Consider the following 19,255-nt stretch of genomic DNA (forward strand, 5'->3'; position numbering starts at 1 on the left):
CTCATCTAAATCACACCCATTTAAGCTTAACAGCTTCGACTCACTTTTTGCAGAAAATTTTTCAACCTTGTTCACCACAAAACGGTGTACATGATATTATGAACTGTACACCTCACCGTCTCGTAACTGCAAATTTATTATTTCGTGGTGCGAAAATTTCAAACGAAAAGAGCGATTGAACCAAATTTTACAATCTTTGATCTTTCATTTGAAAGAAATTTTACTCCAAGTACGCCATAACTACGGAGAGCAACTATTTCGAGCGCAGATTCGCATTTGATAACCGCAAATAGCCATATAAGCGGTCTGTGGGTCCAAGTCATGACAAGTTCATCATAAATCAATATCGAACAAGGTCCTGCAAATATTGAACTTTTATGGGTAATTTGGCGCATCTAGTACTTAAACGAATGTCGGAGCTGTGCTTCTAAATATTTATAGTTTCGAACGTGGAATGAATGTCCGTGAGCGAATCCGACACCCGGTATATCGAAGCTCGACATAGTGACAAGCTTAAAAGCGCGGGTCGGCGATGATCGAGAGAAGGCAGGCATACGTGGAAGTGGGTGTGACTACCGACTCCTAGTTGGTTTGGAGTAGATCTGTGGAGTAGCTGGGAGTAGCGCATTCACCGTTGGAACGGAAGGTAACGTTTGTTTCTCAAGCGTAAGATCAATTATTATTATTATTATCGAATTTACTATCTCGAAATTTATGCGATCGCGGCTAATCATTGGCGTGAGATTTGAAAATTGTATACGCTAAAGTACAGACGTTGTTATTTGTTATATTTTAACTCAACGCGTGATTTATGGAATTTTCTTCCTCCGATTTATTTCTTCGGATTTTATCTCCTATGTCCATTTCAAGGTGTCACAAATGCGTCATCGGACTGACGTACATTACCATGAATTGATGACTCACGAACCGGCGTTATTATAAATACTATTACGTATTGTGTTTCAGCTTGCACAAGTTCGAGATAAAAGCAACAAAATGTCTCAGCAACAATACTATCCTTTCAAGGTATTTATCTGACATCTTTATATTCCACATTTCAAATGATTTCCATGGGCGTTTCTGCACGAGCCTGACCCACTTTCGATCTTGTGCTTACTCTTTACACTGTAGTACCTAGCACCACAATACCATGACATAATTGCGGTATCTTGATTTATAATTATTTCACGCGTCAATACAAATCGCGTGCACCTTGAGCATTGACTTGTTTTATGACACCTACAGTTTCCATGTAATACATACGTTCATCCCAGCAGCTAGTAAAACTGACACAGAAAGTTCCAGAACTTTTACTAAACATATATTATACGAAGGATAATTTTATTCTACACTTCTTGCTCAAATAATTTTCCTTTTCCTATTTTCAAAGTCAACTGGATATAGCATCAAGAGAAATCAAAGAAATTTTGAGGACACTACTAAAATATCAGAATATTACCAGAATCTTCTAAACAAAATTACTAAGATCACTTGGCACTGCATACCCACTTCTCCGTCACTATTTTCTTAAATATTTTCTCAATCTTATCACATTAATCTCTTAGAGGGAGCAAAGTATTTGGAGTTAATAAGGAATATTAATCTGATAGCCACTCATGGCAGCTCGATTACTTTATAACTGCTGTGTTATGATCTGTCACAAAAACAACTACAGTTGATAACTTCGTCGTGATATTTCAGTGTACACCTACGGTGTACCCAGCAGAACCCTTCGATCCCGTTGCAGATGCAGCAATTCTGCGAAAGGCAATGAAGGGTTTTGGTACTGATGAAAAAGCAATCATCGATGTGCTGACTAAGAGAGGAATAGTTCAGCGTCTAGAAATTGCAGAGGCTTTTAAAACTCAATACGGAAAGGATTTGGTCAGTGATTTGAAGGGTGAGCTCACCGGGAAGCTCGAGGACGTCATCGTCGCTCTTATGACTCCACTTCCCCATTACTATGCCAAAGAACTTCATGACGCTGTTGCTGGACTTGGTACCGATGAGGAAGCGATCATAGAGATCCTGTGCACGCTAAGCAACTATGGAATCAGAACCATTGCTGCCTTCTATGAAAATTGTAAGTCTTCCAGCTTCATTTATACTTTTAATTATATTCCATTTCTTCATATCCCTCAATCAAATCATTTTACATGTCTCACCAATGACTTTTCTCTGCCATTTTAAACACTATCAGGAACCTGAACTTGATTATTACTTGAAATTTGGCAATATAAATAGAAGAAAAACAGACATATTCACTGGGAATTTTGTTGAAGCCATTTTATGACAACCTTTCTCCCGCTAGACTATCATTCGATAATTATAATAAAAAATACACTAGATATTCAAAGCTAATTACTGTGTTATGTGTGAAAATATTATAACAAGCGTTCAAAGTGACTGTTACGCTATATATATATCTGATACAAACCTGTGGTATGATGTCATTACTTTTTACGACATACCCACTCACTCTTCAACGTATTCAGGGTTACATGTATAGTTAGTTTGTGTGTTAGTTGGTTGGGTATTTTCTGTACATTAGCAAGGTTATTCAGGAGTTTGTATCAACGTTAGCACCGGATGCATGTAGATGAAAGAATTATAGCCAGTTAATGTATTTTTAATTAGGATTGAATGTGAGATATTGTCCTTAAATTAAGGCCGATTTTCTAAACTCGTAAGTTGATACTAATGATTGTTTGCAAATATCATTAAATGATGAATATTTAACTACGTGAAAGAAAAATTTGCAAAAATTTAGCTGCTGATCATGTTTTATCTTATCTGGTCACATCGCACATATTTATTACACTGAAATAAATTCACCAAGTTCTGATTACTTTAAGTAAAGCAAACAAGTATATGTATACTTGTCTTGGCTTGTGAAGATGCAGGTGTAGTATAGATGAAAATGATGGATATGGAGCGTGTTGAACTACAGGTGATAAAAATTAATTGCTACGACATTCAAAAACTAGAAAATTTAGTTTGGAATACTTGATATTTTGATACTACAATTATAGCAGTGTTAAAGCTATGAAGTAATCAAATATGTAATACGTGCAACGATTATTACTGAACACCACATTTAGATACATAAATTTGACTTGATTGATTGAAATTGCTGAGTCCTCAGATCATATGTGCTTGGTAAAACATGCATCTAGAATATAAAAGTTATTATTATACCTCTGTACTATATAGAATAAAAGTACTATATGATATAAGGTGATAAAACAATCAATCAATGTTTTTTAAATTCACCATTTTCCATTCTCTTGATTGTTAGCAGCCGGCACATTTTTAATGAATTAACTCATCACTAAGCAATCCTTGCACTACTTCTCAAATATCATTTTTAGTATTTCAACCTATGATGTCATCTTCACTACTGTGTGGTTAAAATTAGAATTTCATTGTGTGTACTCAGCTTTTTAAAGCAAAAAAATATTGTTATTCTGCAGGTTTCTTGTTAAAATATCTTGCAGTCATTCAGGTAAAATTTTACAACGCAAAATACTAACGTTGGTTAAAACGATTTTTAAATTTGTCAATATTATTTCGTTTCAAAAGATTTTTCTCATTATTCCTTCCAGTATACGGCCATACTTTGGAAAGCGACTTGAAGGGTGATACCTCAGGACATTTCAAAAGATTGCTGGTTTCTTTATGCCAAGCCAATCGAGATGAAAACCAGGAAGTCGATGTGAGACAAGCCCAAGCTGATGCCAATGCTCTTTATGAAGCTGGTATGTCTAGGGTTCACATATTTGTGTGCACCAAACATAATTATAGCCACTTCAACGCAACATTATTAGTGCACAGTTCGCATTAAACCAGCAAATGTGATTTTCCATATATTCTATTGCAGGTGAAAAACAATGGGGCACTGATGAATCACAATTCAATGCTATCTTGATTTCTCGCAGCTACCAACAACTGCGACAAACTTTCCTTGAGTATGAAAAATTGTCTGGTCATGATATTGAAGTTTCTATTAAGAAGGAATTCTCTGGCAGTATTGAAAAAGGACTTCTGGGCATTGGTTAGTAGTTTCCTATTGTTATGGATAATTCAATCCATACAGACATAATCATTTGTATACTTGTAATATTTAACCTTCTCAGCATTCATTTGGAAAATTATTGTTTGAAATACTCCAGTAAAACGTCTATAGAAATTAGTAACTGTTACATTGTTACTCGCAAAGCAGATGAATGCTTGTATTCAATAATTAGTCTGTTCCTTTTACAGTAAAGTGTGTCAAGTCAAAGGTGGGGTTCTTCGCCGAACGCCTGTATGCCAGTATGCATGGTATTGGAACTAAGGATCGCACTCTGATCCGTATAATCGTTTCACGCAGTGAAATTGACCTTGGAGATATTAAGAAAGCATTTGAGGACCGTTATGGAAAATCACTTGAAAGTTGGATTGCCGTAAGTGCTATGATTTACAATTCATTATTGATGTTGCATCTGTGGTATTAATGAATCATTTCTACACAAAATCTCTTTTCTAGTTACTGCATGATTGTATGTAACATAATTTGGAGCATCAAAAACTAAAAGATCAAATCATGTAAGATGAAATAAGCTAGTGGTTGGCCACTTTTGTTCTTTGTACTCTTATTTTTATCTCACCTATCATTAGAAGTTAGCGTTCACTTGTGTGACCATAAAATTTCACACTTTATAGAATTCTATCACTTTTATTAAGCAATGTTCTTAACCCTACATTTTTCCACATAATCACATATGCTGTTTTGTTAGTTTATATTTATAGTTTCGTAACGCAATTACTTTTGTAATGAGTAAACAAATAATCAATTTTCATGTTCAAATGACTGTGGTTAACCACTGGGCCGCATTTTTAAACTGGCTAAAAACTAGCACATTCGCCTTATAGTTACTTCAAGTTACTAACATCTGTTGCACATGTACAAAGCCAATACCAATCATAATTGCCTGCATTTTCAGCAACTCGAAATCGTAATCGTAATGTAACAGTTGTATTTGAATAAGTCGTGTTCCTGATTAGTGAAAAGATAATCACGTCAGGAAGTGGGAGTTTATCACCGATAGTCGGTTTTGTGATTTGTTGAAATTGATTAGGTTATCAATTGATGAATAATTTCAGGAAACCGCAAAAAAAATTTAAGTTTATTCTATATTTACATCCATTCGAAATCGTAACAGGAGTTGAGAAGTCTTTGTTAAGAAACCCCAAAAATTAGATTGTGAAGATTAGTCTATAGATTATTTCTATTTTGAAAATTTATGTATAAAGTGTTTAAAAAAATTCACAGAATGATAAGACATTTCGTAACAACTTATTCACGCTACACTCCAATATTACACAATAAGAGAGTTATACACTTCTTGTCTCCAGAAATATGAAATCTGGAGTCATTAAATGTTGCAACACAGACTTACATTTATTGTTAATACATACACTGGGTACTAACTACTCATTTCTACCTCACTAGAAATAGTAGCTTTTGTTATACGAATATTCTCGTCATCCTCCATACACGCGCACGCTTGGTGTGTTAAATTCTGACTGCCTATCAAACGGGAAATACTCAGTTAGGATCATCAGAATTTAAGATGCATGGCATATTACAATTTCATTTGAATACACTAACTGAATAATAAAACACGTGCTATCAGCATTGAACAGTGAAATCAAAAAAATCACTCAATGAAGTAAACTACTGATACTCGTTAATCATAGTTTTGGTTTCCAATTTGTTAAGCAGATCGCGATATTTAGATTTTCGCGTCTACCTACTCATTATTGGTTTGTGTGAAAAGATCTAAACTTTAGTAGCTATCAAATGTGCAGCACAATCTTGTACTCGTCCGCAACATGTATTGAATATAATTTTTCGGTTCTTAAATTTCAAAATATTTACTGATAATGCAACAAAATACTGGACAAACTTTTATGGAATGTATTCTGGAAACTCAATATTGCGGGTAAACAAAATAATAAATGACATCAGTGGTAGTGTATTCCCTCCAGAAGATACAAGTTTCACGTAATATTCCTTTTGTGTCAGTAAGTTCGAAAAACTGTTATTTCTGAAATGAAATTACACTTCATGAATATTTGTTAACATAATTAATTGAGTAAGGCGACTGTTTCTTTGTTACAGGGAGATACGTCTGGCGATTACAAGAAGGCTCTGCTCTCTCTAGTTTCCACATAAATGTGATGAAAATTGAAAACGTTGCCTAGCTTTTAATATGTTCACTATCATTCGACTTGAACCAGTCAAAATCTGCCGCTTTGATAATAACATTGACTTCCACCCAGTGTTATAGACACATGTAAGGTTAATTGCCAAATTGAAGCTAATCTCTCAAACTGGCTGGTCAAGCAAAGCTCAGTAGTTTCCAGAATAAAATATTTTTTACGCAATTTACAGTTTTCGAAATTGTAAATCACTTTGAATGTACATTTCATCACGCCAATATTTATAAAAACAAAAATAAGAAGCGTGCTGCTTTGATGTTGCATAAGTGTCGTAAGATAGTATTGAAGATTTATAAAAAGTAAAATATTATAGAGATTAGAGTCTTTATTTCCAGGTATGTGGTAAACATCTTTAACCTACTGCAATTGCTAATAAATCTAAGCTAATCGGCCTTGGATATGCAAATTTCAGGAAGGAACAGAATTTTCTTTCCTATTTTAAAATCTTATAAGATTTATCTCTAGAATTATTATTTACACGTGCACGAATTATTAATGTGTAATTGTATTCTCTATTCTATATCTTTTTCATCTCTTTATAGACGTTAAGTTTCAAGACATTATTTACGCTTGTATCGAATCTCTATACATGTATGTCACAATATACATATATCTCTCTTTTCCAATATAGATGCTATTAATGTGAAGTGAAGGTTGTATGATCAGAGCAGCAATCTTCTGTTGTTATATAGAATATAATTAAATTTATAACGAACAATTAAATAAAGTATCATTCCATACGAATTATAAGAAATATGCATTAACTTTGGCAATAAGTTTTCAAGTACTTGTCATATTCTAAATATAACTTAATATGTATCATTTATATATCAGTATCATAGATTCAAGTACCCTGAAAACATTCCTTTGTGAAATTTGTTGCCTTCTGATGTATAACTATTCATTGCCTTGTAGACAATATGTGCATTTAATATTCCAGAAGCTAATGAAAAATATGTATGTTAGGTTTATACAATTTTTTTCTGACGCACAAACTTCTTACTGAAATATAATTCCAGGCAAATGTAGATAAATTTTTCCCACACATACACACATTAATATAAAAATAAGTTATGTACCTATTTACTGTGTTTTTGAGAGCTATTTACAATATTTTATATGGATATTATATTTTGCAAATGTGAAATTATTTTTGCTTTCATTGCTTTTGCCATTACTTCCTTAAAAAAAAATTTATTTCGAGAGCATTTCACTGTCAATGTACAATCTATAGAACTAAATAAATGAAGTTTGAGTATACAACGTTTTGTTATATTCTTGTGATTTAGTATTATACCTATTTACATCCAATATTATGTTAAACTCTATCACTACGATAATTCCGTATGCCATCACAGTTGGTTCTTCTAGAAAGTGAAGGAAGTTAAGCAAATAAATTTTGCGTCCGGTTTGATCAGACATCTATTTGAATTTGCAATTGAACGACTTATTCACATACAAATTATAACCAAAATTCACATTCAAGAAAACTACCGAATCTCGATTGATTTTAAGTTGATTGAGTGAACAAATTTTAATCATTCGAGAGACTCCATTTGAACTAATAACTATAACTGAGAAAAAAAAAATGCATTTTGAAGTCACAGTTCTACTATAGATAAATTGACTCTTCTGTTTTATTCTTACAGGATGACTGTTCAGGCGATTATAGAGACACATTGGTTGCATTAGTCGGTGGCACTGGCAATTAAAGATTGAAATATAGAGTAAAAGGCTGATTATGAATGTATGTGGTTTACAATATTTATTTTGAAAAATTATGGCTTCATATAAAAATGAAATTATGTACGAAAAATTAATATTCACTATGAACTGCATCAAATAAAAAACATTGTGTTACTAATTGTTGGATAGTATACCATTACTCTACATAATATCTCTAATACCACCTGCTGTTACCTGAGGAAACAAAAGATGCTATCTTAGTATTACAAACAATCTATGTGTGCTCATACGTATATCAACTTATCCACCATACCTGAAATTTCGAGGAAACTTCCGGCATTGTAGGAGTCTTCATAGCACGAGCTGCAAATTTATTATCATCTAGACGTGTAAGCATAAATCTTTTATGAACTCTTTGAGCACAAAGCAGTCCACCGGCTGGAACTAAATCATCATTGCCATTGAAAGAATTAACTAATTCATTTGTGATAACAACCTTAAAAAACAACAAAAAAATGACATCAGATACATTTCCAATTAAAAATCCATGTTGATCATTTCAGAAAAGTCACAGCGTTTCCTCATATTATCCTAATGTTAGAATTTTTTATTGTCATGGTTGACCTTCAATCCATGGTAACCCGATATCAGTTCATACTTACAGACAAATTAAATCTCGTTGCCAGCTTGTTCAACTTGTCCAATATCCTGAAGCATTTTTGTGTGCGTTGTAAAGTGTCCTCAATACTATAGCGACGGAATGACAGACTGTCTACTATTATCAGACGTATCTGATGAAATCGATAACATTCATTACTTAAATATTTTAACGCATTTGTTATTATATAAGTCAAACGTGAGTTTAACATATCTTAAAAACAGTAAAATAGATTGTGAAAGAAACAGTGAAACTAAATTGAGACTGTAACAGTAATTCAAATACTGCTGAATTTCTGCAGTTCAATTTCATTTGTAACTTTGTAATAATTGTTCCTGTCTAACCTGACAATTTTTATCTAGTTCATTGAAGTTTTCCAAAACAGTGGATAATTCATCAATCGATTGCGGCCGAGTAACAATTATATGCTCCAAAATTCTGTCAATGTCAAAGTTCTGGCCTCCAAAACAGACGCGACAAGCTGTTGCCATCTCTGCGGAATTAATTTGCGGATTTAAATTTATGTTGAGCAAAACTTACTACAATAGAACCTCGTTTATTCAAGGTAATATGGGGAGAGCGAACCTCAGACAAGTGAAATCTCGGATAATAGGGAAAACATATATAGCTCAAGCCATCGCGATATATTCCCTTTGACTCCAGAAACGGAACTGTCGCGTTTACAGCTTGCAATGTAATAAATCACTAGGAACTTTTACAAGTTTATGAGTGCTCAAACAATGTAACGATACAAGACTATTTGAAACGTAGACATAGCGGATGATTTTGTTTAATCTGAGCGGAGAACTGGAGAACCGTATTATCCGATTGTACATTTCGGTTAATACAGAGTGCTCAGATGAGATGAGCATTTCGGATGAAGCCGAACCTCAGTTAATCAAAGATCGGATAAACAAGGTCCTACTGTACTATTTTTTGGATTCACAAAACTGCTTGGAAGCTAGACATTCTTGCTACAATTGCTTCATAATAAATCATTACCTTGAAGATAATAGACATGTGAAATTAAATATACACAAACTAAATAAGGATTTGTGTCAATAAACACGAGAAGTTACATGAAGTATATATATATTAGGGTGGTCCTTATTTGGGGTGTTGACGAATTCCGATAAGTGCGCCCCCTAGACACGTTTGAAATAAATTAAAAAAAATGTGTGCGAAAACGGAGCGCTGTAGTCCAATTAGAAGACGTGCCTATAAGCTCGTTTTGTTTTTCATTTGAATAACATGGGATTTTCAGACTACTTCAGTCATTATGTTTTTGAGTTGTCCCCATGAACGCAAAAAATTCTTTTTTCACATAAATCTGTTGTTCATGGATCTCGGAATATCGTAAAATCTTTCCCGATCCAGAAAAACAGACGGCAATCAAAACATTTCAATTTTAATTATTACTTTTTAAAAAAGTATAAAGTATAAACGATGTGTTTTTAAATACACTAATTGAAATACATATTTTTTCCCACATGTACAATTATTTTTTTTTACAAACTTATGACGTAAATAAGACTGCCTTTTAATTGGTGAAATACTGTCAAGCACCAAGCGGCTAAAAAGAGGTATTCTCACGTTGATCAATTTGCCGTCGTGTATAATATCAGGGGGATGGGGGGCGTAAAGGTTGTGATAACGACTTGTGGAAAAATATACGCGTAGTTGTACCCATGAACAACAGATTTATGTGAAAAAAGAATTTTTTAAAACATAATGATTGAAGTAGTCTAAAAATCCCATGTTATTCAAATGAAAAACAAAACGAGCTTAGGGGCACGTCTTCTAATTGGACTACAGCGCTCCGTTTTCGCACACATTTTTTGTTCATTTATTTCGAACGTGTCTAGGGAGCGCACTTGTCGAAATTCATCAACACCCCAAATAACGACCACCCTAATATATATATATATATATATACTATATATACTTCAAGATGAAAGATACCTATATGAAGCAGAAGATATCGAAAAGAAAAGTAAAAGAAGTAAAGGATCATTTGTTGAAAAAAATATAACACCCAGGTTAAATTTGTTACTGTGATAGAATATTATTTACATCTGTAACAACATATAAGTTTACTCTCTTTGCAACCCTTATTCTTACTCTATTTATATGGTGACTATATATAAAATTGATATAGTAAAATACATATATCCTTAAGATACTATTTCAATCATTATAAAAAAGGTGCACTTTTGTACAGGTCGATCTATTAACAAATGTACACTATTGTACAAATTTTGTATTGATGAGAGCGATATTCGACTACTCCATTGCATTGAGAACACAAAACGGATTGTTTGGATCTATAAAGGGATGATTATTCTCTAAAATTTCATCTCCACTAGCACAGCTCATGTACTCCTCGTCATCAACTTTTGTCGATTTATTTTTATTTTTACGCCTTCTCTTCTGGTTTACATTATGCTCAAATACTGTGGCTAGAGGTTGTTTAATGGCATTAGTAAGAGTATTGAAAATTTGTAAAAGACTTGGAGAATCTTTAAGCACAACATTTATGTAAGCTTCGATGCTATTGCGCTTCTTAAAGTTGTGATACAAATTATACAGCAATGTACCGTTATAAACTTCCGCAACCTTTGGCTGCATATATGGATACCCAAGCAAAGCATTGAGATGCATACTATACCTCAAACAACTCTGAAACTGTGAAAATGAATGAACAACGGTAACATTAAACGCTTTTGGGCTGGACGACATCTTAGGGTGAAGATTAAAATAAGGGATAAAAAAATTTGCTGCTGAAAAACAGTCCTCTGGTGTGACATATTTCCCAGCGAGGGTGAAATTTGTATTTTTTGGAAACAATCCCTTGTCTACCAGAGATTTTCTATTTTCAGCAATTATTTTAATTACATCATTATATTTAGCCTTTAACTTATGTGCTGAGCGACAAAATCCTAAGTTTTGATCTATGATGCCAAACAACATTGAACACAGCAATGCATAAATGTGGCAGCTAGTTACCAAAGGTTCATGTCCTTGTTGGCTCCAATAAATGATGGTGGCCAGATATAATCTCCACTCAGGCAATACGAGATCTGTATTGAATTCTTTTGGAGTTTCCAAGGTGCAAGTTAATATGCCTTCTCTGATGACAAGAGGAAGTGTATTGAGATCCTTCAATGGTGGATAATTGAAAGAAAAGATTTCTCTGCAGGACTGTAGTTGATAGCGAGTTGCTCGATTATTGTCATCTCTTATAACGTACTCTAAATTCTTTTTCACATCTTTTCTGTTCGATGTCAAGAGTTCAAAGATTACGCTAATAATCTTCAAACTTACCAGATGTGAAGCTGGATAAAAATAATCTTCAATTTGTGGTGGGCAAAACAACAACTGGCGATACATCATATCAATAAAATAAGGGGGATATTGTCCTCTGCTGTACTCAGCAATAAACCAAGGTGGAGCGGCGCTACTTAAGAAATTTTCAGTAGATAAATCTACTTCATCATAATCACTGATATCTTCATCATCCTCATCATTGTCATCTTCGTTGTCATTATCATCTTCGTTGTCATTATCATCTTCATTGTTACTGTCATCATGCTCCTGATCATCTTCATAATTGTAATCACTTTTTAAAGGCTCTTCCAGATTTATTGAATCTTCTACAACTTCCAAGCTATTGAAATCCTCTTGAAATTTGAAAGGACTGTTTACTCTGCTTGTTTCTACTTCAGTTACATATTCTTTGGAAAATCCAAGTGGTGCAAGCATACGGGGAGAAGAACTTGTATAACCAGCGATGACTGCTTCCATTTCACTCATAATTCGACGCCGATGTTCTTTTTGTATCCTACTAAGCACTGCTCTTACAGCACTGTTCAAGGTATATGGCTGTAGCCAATTGAGTAACGCTGCAATTCGCCGCTGTTGTTCGTTGCTATTTTTTTTAGTTAGTTTAGACAATTTCAAATTTTGAAAAAATTGCTTGAAAACGCCTCGTTTAATGTAGTCATTGCCTAGTAGCGTGGCGATCAAAGGCAGCAAAGATCTGTCCAAGCCTCCAAAACTATTTAAGAACTTTTCTACTCGATAAATTTTACACCTCTTAACATATCCATTTGTCTTTCGACCTTTAACGTAACCCGCGTCCAGTGTATTGTACGGTATATACAATACTCCGTAAACAAAAAAATCAGAGTCATAACTGAGCACTGGGCAGCCTAGAATCCTAGCAACAGCAGCAATTTCATCATCAGCTTCAAAGGCACACTGAGCGTACTTGACACGCTTCTCATCCATTACATCCCTGAAGACTTCCTTCATCAATATGGGAAAAAATTTCAAACTTTGTGTATGTGTGAAGTATGACGCCATTTTAATTTTAGATCGTAGACGAGAGTATGTAGTTTTAATTTTCTTATTTTCGTATCCACCGTCAATTAAGACAAGTGGAGTAATTTTGCATCTAGTCAAATTATCAAAAAACTCCCTAACGTGTTCTGCATACCTGTCATAGTCACCTCCAAAGGCACAGTTGCAACGGGCATGCCAATTGTAGAGTTGGCACGCTATGCTGTTACCATCTATGACCAAATATGTGTCATGCAATTCGAACGGCTCCAAGTACTGCTCTGAATGCCTCGCGATATAGGTTGTCAGCCCTCGAATTCCCATATTGAATAATTTACTGTATTGTGGAGCGTTTAAATTATATATCTATTTTTTCAACACGTCTTTTCACCACCAGTGTCAAAGTTTCTAGGTTATGGTAGCTTTGTTCGTCGGCAGTCCCCCTCGTTCCACAATTGTAAGAATTTTTTCAGCTTCTGGTACAGAACCGAAAGAAGTCACATGTCTCAATAAGCATTATTGGAACCTGTGACATTATTTTCATCTGTTTCTCAACAAGTGATGATAAATGACATAATACACAATCCGCGCCCAGCGTCAACTTGACCATTTTCATTTCTCTCTTCAAGTCAGTTACGAGAGCGAGACGCTCTATCGCCAGCCTACCCTCGTGTGACAGAGATAAGAAAACCGTCCCAACCAAACCTAAGCCACTACCTCTCTGATACCTCGGTTCCCTAGAACAGGGATAGACAAAAATGCACAAAAATTCGACATAAATATGGCGATCCGAACGCAGAATTCTGCCATTTCAGGAAATCTACGCGGCGGTATATTTGCGCGGGTTTTCACGTAAAGTTTATATGTGCGTAGACGAATTCCGGTATACAAGCGTTAGCGGGGCGAAAAAATGTGCTAAACAAAAACGAACTTTTGGAGACGAATCGATAAAGAAAATTTGAAAAACAGAACGAGAAAACTAAAAAGATGAGTGACAATTTGCACAATTTGTATTACTACGCGAACGTGTGCCACGTTTGTAAAACTTTCGGCAAAGAACTGCTTTTGAAACGTTGTAGTAGTTGTAGAATGATATCGTATTGTGGAAAGGTTCACCAAAAACAACACTGGCCACAGCATAAGGACCTGTGCAAAGTGTTGTCAGACATGCTGGATCAAACCAATAGTATGTGTATATTTGGGAAATGTCAAAATCCGTGCACAAAGTTATGGGCAAAGAAAAAGAGCAACTTGATGCTACTCGTCCAGTTAAAATTAGGAAGACGTTTGGAACACTATGAAGAAGAGATGTTTAAATTTCCCCGAGTATGCAGTACGTGCCACGATGGTCAGTCTGCGGTATTAAAGGACTGCAAATTTTGTCCAAGTGCTAATTTTTGTCCGCTTCATAAAACAGACCAAATCAGACATACCAGTCAATGTAAAGCACTGAAACTCTGTTTCGACCTAGATATTGCTGGGACTCTATTTGAACGAAAATCGCCTAGGCACGTCGTTCCGTTCCATAAAGAAATGGCATACCTTCCAAGATCGATAAAAGATTTTATACTTCTTTATGTAAATGAAAACAAATCCCTACCAATGTCATCTGAATGCCAATTATTATACAATTCGGAGTATCTCACCAGACCATTAACGGTTCTATATGCAATTGAGAGACTGGAATTTAAAATAGAATCAGCCATAAATATACATGTAATTGGGGCTAATATGGTTGAAGTTGACGGGCTGGATATTTGGGAGATATTGCTACATTGGCTTCCTTCATTGACCACTTTAACGATCGTTTTAATCGGCCCAGAATTAATGTGGGGCAGTGTGAAGCCCAATGTCTGCAATTATTGTGTTTCTAAGGGCATGTGGGTTCACATAGAATTAAGAAACATGCTCTACCAGGATTACGTGACTAGTCAGTGGTATGAGAAACCTGATTTTCTGATAGGTTACAACATGGGTATTCACGAATGCTTGGAACTTGGTTCAGTGAAGGACACATGGACACCATGTATTAAAACTCTGGCTGAGCAAAATTGTCCACTGGTTTTAACTTCCTATACATTAAGCGAAGCTATCGAGGAGCACAAGAAACTTAGGATTATTCTAGGGGATACTGTGACTGATCTTTGCTGCGAAATAAATCCATTCTCAAGTCTTAGGCCACACAGGGATTTCGAAACTGAAGGTGTATTTTATCAGAATCAGTTTATTACTATCTATCACGATCTCTGTCCAGCAAGCATATTTAATGACCTTAAATTAACACAATAAGAATATTGGCGTTATCTTTTTAGGTCTTACCTAGTAAATGAAAAATTCAGGTATGTTTAACGTGAACTAATCGTATTGTGCGATTAAGCCTGCAGTACAAAACAGCATTTGTATCGCCCAAAAAAGAAAATGTATCAACCTTGCACAGACCAGTCCAAAAACTAATTCAACATACCACAGACCAGTCCAAAAACTAATTCAACATACCACAAAATCATTGTACACAAAATTCACTCCAAGCTATATCATTCTACTTGGAACTCTTCAAAATTCATAGTCTTGCAGTTAAAGATGAAGGTGCATCAAAACTTTGGAAAAAATAAGATTTTCATCTATAGCAACCATTCCTTAAAAGATAAATTGGATAGCAAAAACTAAGCAGTAGCTCAAGATTTGCAAAAGAGTTTCCAATTTTTGGGGAATATTAATAAGGAGTGATAATTTCTTCATGCTGATATCTACAAAAATATCTTAGGTCTTTCTTTAAACAAAAAGTCCAATGTGGTTTATTAACGTACTTCAACTACCATCTTATAAAAAGAGGATTAGAGTTGCCATTTCTTCAATCACTAGAGAAGACCACTAATGATCCGAACTTATTAGAAAAATTGTAAAATCCATTGTATAATTAGGAATTATAGACGACAGGAGTTGAAAATTTTTGTAGATGTGTACTATATTAAGCATAATATCTAAATGTAAGACTGATATTTGAAAGAACATTCCCTGACCAAGTAAAGTGATTTACATTCCGTTATAAATTATGAACAAATATTGTTTCACTTCTTGGTAATTCGAACGAGAAGATTAGAATGTTTTTTACCTAATATTTACAAAACGATTCACAAATCATATCCATCCGCAATAAGGTAATTAATACTCTTATGTCAAACTAACTCATATAGCCCAAAAAAAATTTCATGATAAAAAATGGCTCATAGAACGAGAATATGATTGACGCATCTTTTTTTGCCTCCATTCCGCAGTAAAACAATCGTTTCTAGGACAGTATGAGAAAAGAATCAGAGTGCAAAAAAGTGCACTCTTACATTCTAGTATTAAGAAATGCCGTTTTTCCATTAATTTCAAAGCAATTTGGTAAATAGCTAAGTGTCCAGCTACATTTACCTTCTGAAGGATTGGCTGCAGTTATGAATCACGCTGTGTGTGATTGAAATAATTTGAAGCCATAATTAATTATACAATATCTAATAGACTTAATTGACCTGCTTTCTTATTTTTTTTCTTTACTACAACAATCATTCAACAAGCGACTTTTAATAATATTTACAATTCGCAAGACTTTACACAATGCGTATACTAATCATTGTCATAATAGTAGTTTTACTGCAACCTCTGATATAGTATTTATTGTCAACGATATGTACCTAAACCAACTTTGATGTAGCTAGAATTTTACGCCCACAGAAGTTGGAAGCATGACCAGATGTGTTTATGTGATGTAGTTGTGAGTAAATATTTTACAAATTGTACAGAATGGGAAAAATTGATGAAATAAAAGTGTTGATGTTTGATCATATACAATAGAAATTGTAAAAATAGATAACTGGAAATATATTAATTCAATGAGATAAGTTAATGTTTATCTCAGTTACATGTTCATCATCCAACTGAGGATATTCAAGTACAATAATTACCGATAACATATGCAAAAAATTATTTCAAACCTTACTCGGAATGGGTGCATTTTGTCCATTGCTATTCAATAAATGAATTTAAACCATATACATTGATTCAATTTTTACCTTTCAGTCTTGCGATGCATAGTCCGCTTCTTGTATCTATATACAAAGTTTGACCACCCGGTCCATTCTTCGATTCGCTCAACTGAACGTTGATGGATATTTGCATACTGGAATTGAATGATACATATTGCAAAGTCTTTTCTCACATTGGACGGTGTGGTTATTTACAAGCTTATGAACATGGATATCTACCAAATTTGCGTTTTTCCTGATCCAGGAGCTCCGCACAGTTCTGTTACAGTTCTACATTGAAATCCTCCATCTAAAATATTGTCTAGCGCTTGACTCAATGTTGTTATCTTGGGTCGTAGCAATTCTTCCTATAAAACCAACACATATCAATTTGAGATAATTATGTAGGTAAGACAGAAAATCTTGGAACTTTTCTCAAGTAATAAAATATTCTACAACATTCATTATGGCACTCACTTGCAAGATATCCAAAGCAGAGAAGCTCTTGGGTACTTTACAACAAATTCTAGCCTCTTGAATAGCGTCGATACACGTAGCTTCTGAGGCTGAAACAAATTGCAATAATGGTGGATCGGAATGGTGAGAATGAATTGGAAGAATAACTGCGTACCCTATGATTTTTTGTACTCATATTGTACCTGATTCATCCAAAATGTCATTCACATAACAAAAGCCATGATTCTTGAGTTGTGAAATAACCGTATCTGGCAATGCAAGACTAGAAATTGGCCGCAACATCATGCTAAAAAACTGACTATCGTTTACGATAATATTCATATATAATCACTGTGCATTGTATATTTAAAGATTCACCAATATGAATAATTACGACTGCCTCAGGGCAGTAGTTTTGAGGTATGATCTACTGGCTTGTAACATAGTTCACAATCAGTGGTATAATTCCTGTAGGTTGCAAAGGTATAAACATGTGTAGCATTCTGTCGCAAGTTCGTGTTCTGACCGTCACATGCGCGCATGCATGACCCTACCTATCAGTGCAGCAGACCCACTGATCTCTATGATCAGAGATCTCTATGATTAGAGATCAGTGGGCAGACACGGCATACGCACTATCTGTTTTCGAAGTCGTAGGAAGACTTGCACATGTGCGCTCTGCCGCCAAAAACCTATTTCTCTGATATAACCGAGCCAATTTACACCCTATCCGTTTAGACTGACGTGCAATAACGAACGATTTATATTTTTTCCATAGTTGTTCCGTAAAGTACCGCCGAACACGGTTATGCGTGACCGGACGCTATAGGAAATGCTACCCTGGGTACTCGACTATTGCAGCCGCTTTCGCCCATGACTCACGTGATCCATGCATAATGATGTTTATAGTTTAACAATATGACAGTCACCTGCGGCGCATGCGCATACTTGAATGCTCCAAACCATCGAAATACCTAGCAGTTAGCACTATAATTTTCTATATTTTTTGGGACTGACTGTAAAATTTATGCAAAGTAAAATATATTCCCAGATAAAATAAAAAATCGCAACGTTATTTCGCCTCAATACATTAATGCAAGATTCAAATCATCAGTAATGTTGTTGTGATGTGTCAGTTGGCTGTACCAAACTACTGAGTACTGGCACAATACTCTGAGGTTTTCGTAGTTTTTTACGCAATAGAATCTCAATTAAACAACGCTACGTTGCACTAGTTAACAAACTTCATTATTAGAAGGGTAATAGAACGCAGCACTTCATACGAACTGGACTTAATACAACCAATTCTACATGGTTTATTAATCGTCAACAACTAATGACAACCGCAAAAATAGGAAAGTGACCGCGTAATATCAGTAAAATGACTTGGTTATTTTAATATTGTAAGTTTTTCACCTTTTTCGATACATAAATCCAAATCTCATTGTGATCCACATATTGAGATCATAATGGGAACGTATGATGAAAATCACGCTGGGAATTGAATAATGCTCGAGTTTATTTCAAAATGTAAGATTCAAATTTCCTACTGTGTTAGTAGCGTTTATTCCGCAGTACCCTATGTTACAATAAAAAAAAAAAAAAAAAAACGAAAAAACAACCGCTAAACATTGTAGTTGTACTGTTTGGTATTTAATTTTCATATTTTCTGATTGATAACAAATATGCTATTATGAATACTGAACTGACCAACAAACTAATCCATTCAGATTAGAACACACTATGTTTTTACTTTGTAATTTGATATAAAAATAATGTAAACAATATAGCAAACAAACTTCAATACATTGTTCAAGTCTTATAATCATAACTTTCACTT

General features: G+C 34.5%; 4 protein-coding genes across 12 annotated transcripts; 2 read left to right on the top strand and 2 right to left on the bottom strand.

The window, feature by feature from the left end:
* Nucleotides 1–513: 513 nt before the first annotated feature.
* Nucleotides 514–8,131, top strand: LOC124303120 (annexin B9-like). Of its 3 annotated transcripts, none has more exons than XM_046759953.1 (7): nucleotides 514–646; nucleotides 967–1,026; nucleotides 1,702–2,083; nucleotides 3,606–3,758; nucleotides 3,881–4,054; nucleotides 4,264–4,445; nucleotides 7,917–8,131. In XM_046759953.1, the coding sequence occupies exons 2-7, from the start codon at nucleotides 997–999 to the stop codon at nucleotides 7,977–7,979; spliced, it is 984 nt and encodes a 327-aa protein (XP_046615909.1). In that variant the 5' UTR covers nucleotides 514–646; nucleotides 967–996; the 3' UTR covers nucleotides 7,980–8,131. The 3 variants fall into 3 exon arrangements, with proteins under 3 accessions (XP_046615909.1, XP_046615911.1, XP_046615910.1); XM_046759955.1 differs by lacking the exon at nucleotides 7,917–8,131 and adding an exon at nucleotides 6,167–7,525; XM_046759954.1 differs by having other exon boundaries at nucleotides 640–666.
* Nucleotides 7,259–18,272, bottom strand: LOC124303121 (DNA repair protein RAD51 homolog 3-like). Of its 6 annotated transcripts, none has more exons than XM_046759958.1 (9): nucleotides 17,794–18,272; nucleotides 17,619–17,722; nucleotides 17,437–17,543; nucleotides 17,200–17,327; nucleotides 17,008–17,114; nucleotides 8,956–9,104; nucleotides 8,616–8,744; nucleotides 8,267–8,449; nucleotides 7,259–8,187 (listed from the first exon to the last, which is right to left on the bottom strand). In XM_046759958.1, exons 2-9 carry the CDS (start codon nucleotides 17,719–17,721, stop codon nucleotides 8,155–8,157), a joined length of 939 nt encoding a protein of 312 aa, XP_046615914.1. In that variant the 5' UTR covers nucleotide 17,722; nucleotides 17,794–18,272; the 3' UTR covers nucleotides 7,259–8,154. The 6 variants fall into 6 exon arrangements, with proteins under 6 accessions (XP_046615914.1, XP_046615917.1, XP_046615916.1 ...); XM_046759961.1 differs by having other exon boundaries at nucleotides 17,437–17,525; nucleotides 17,970–18,270; XM_046759960.1 differs by having other exon boundaries at nucleotides 17,437–17,525; nucleotides 17,794–18,270.
* Nucleotides 10,571–13,580, bottom strand: LOC124303107 (protein asteroid). 2 transcript variants are annotated; one of them, XM_046759921.1, is made up of 2 exons: nucleotides 13,110–13,247; nucleotides 10,571–12,919 (listed from the first exon to the last, which is right to left on the bottom strand). In XM_046759921.1, exon 2 carries the CDS (start codon nucleotides 12,899–12,901, stop codon nucleotides 10,895–10,897), a length of 2,007 nt encoding a protein of 668 aa, XP_046615877.1. In that variant the 5' UTR covers nucleotides 12,902–12,919; nucleotides 13,110–13,247; the 3' UTR covers nucleotides 10,571–10,894. The 2 variants fall into 2 exon arrangements, with proteins under 2 accessions (XP_046615877.1, XP_046615876.1); XM_046759920.1 differs by having other exon boundaries at nucleotides 10,674–13,580.
* LOC124303117 (uncharacterized) lies at nucleotides 13,602–16,900 on the top strand. Its single transcript, XM_046759938.1, has one exon. The coding sequence runs from the start codon at nucleotides 13,940–13,942 to the stop codon at nucleotides 15,239–15,241; it is 1,302 nt and encodes a 433-aa protein (XP_046615894.1). The 5' UTR covers nucleotides 13,602–13,939; the 3' UTR covers nucleotides 15,242–16,900.
* Nucleotides 18,273–19,255: the final 983 nt, after the last annotated feature.

The sequence above is a fragment of the Neodiprion virginianus genome, chromosome 4 (assembly GCF_021901495.1).
Source record: "Neodiprion virginianus isolate iyNeoVirg1 chromosome 4, iyNeoVirg1.1, whole genome shotgun sequence".
Taxonomy (NCBI): Eukaryota; Metazoa; Arthropoda; class Insecta; order Hymenoptera; family Diprionidae; genus Neodiprion; species Neodiprion virginianus.

Coding starts and splice junctions, on each gene's coding strand:
- LOC124303121 (XM_046759956.1), bottom strand. CDS start 17,757: ATGAATATTATCGTAAACGATAGTCAGTTTTTTAGCATGATGTTGCGG. Junction 17,328..17,436: donor CTGCTTTGGATATCTTGCAA/GTGAGTGCCATA, acceptor TTGGTTTTATAG/GAAGAATTGCTACGACCCAA. Junction 8,188..8,266: donor AAGTTTCCTCGAAATTTCAG/GTATGGTGGATA, acceptor TTGTTTCCTCAG/GTAACAGCAGGTGGTATTAG.
- LOC124303107 (XM_046759920.1), bottom strand. CDS start 13,276: ATGGGAATTCGAGGGCTGACAACCTATATCGCGAGGCATTCAGAGCAG.
- LOC124303120 (XM_046759953.1), top strand. CDS start 997: ATGTCTCAGCAACAATACTATCCTTTCAAG. Junction 4,055..4,263: donor AAAAGGACTTCTGGGCATTG/GTTAGTAGTTTC, acceptor TTCCTTTTACAG/TAAAGTGTGTCAAGTCAAAG. Junction 4,446..7,916: donor CACTTGAAAGTTGGATTGCC/GTAAGTGCTATG, acceptor TTATTCTTACAG/GATGACTGTTCAGGCGATTA.
- LOC124303117 (XM_046759938.1), top strand. CDS start 13,940: ATGAGTGACAATTTGCACAATTTGTATTACTACGCGAACGTGTGCCAC.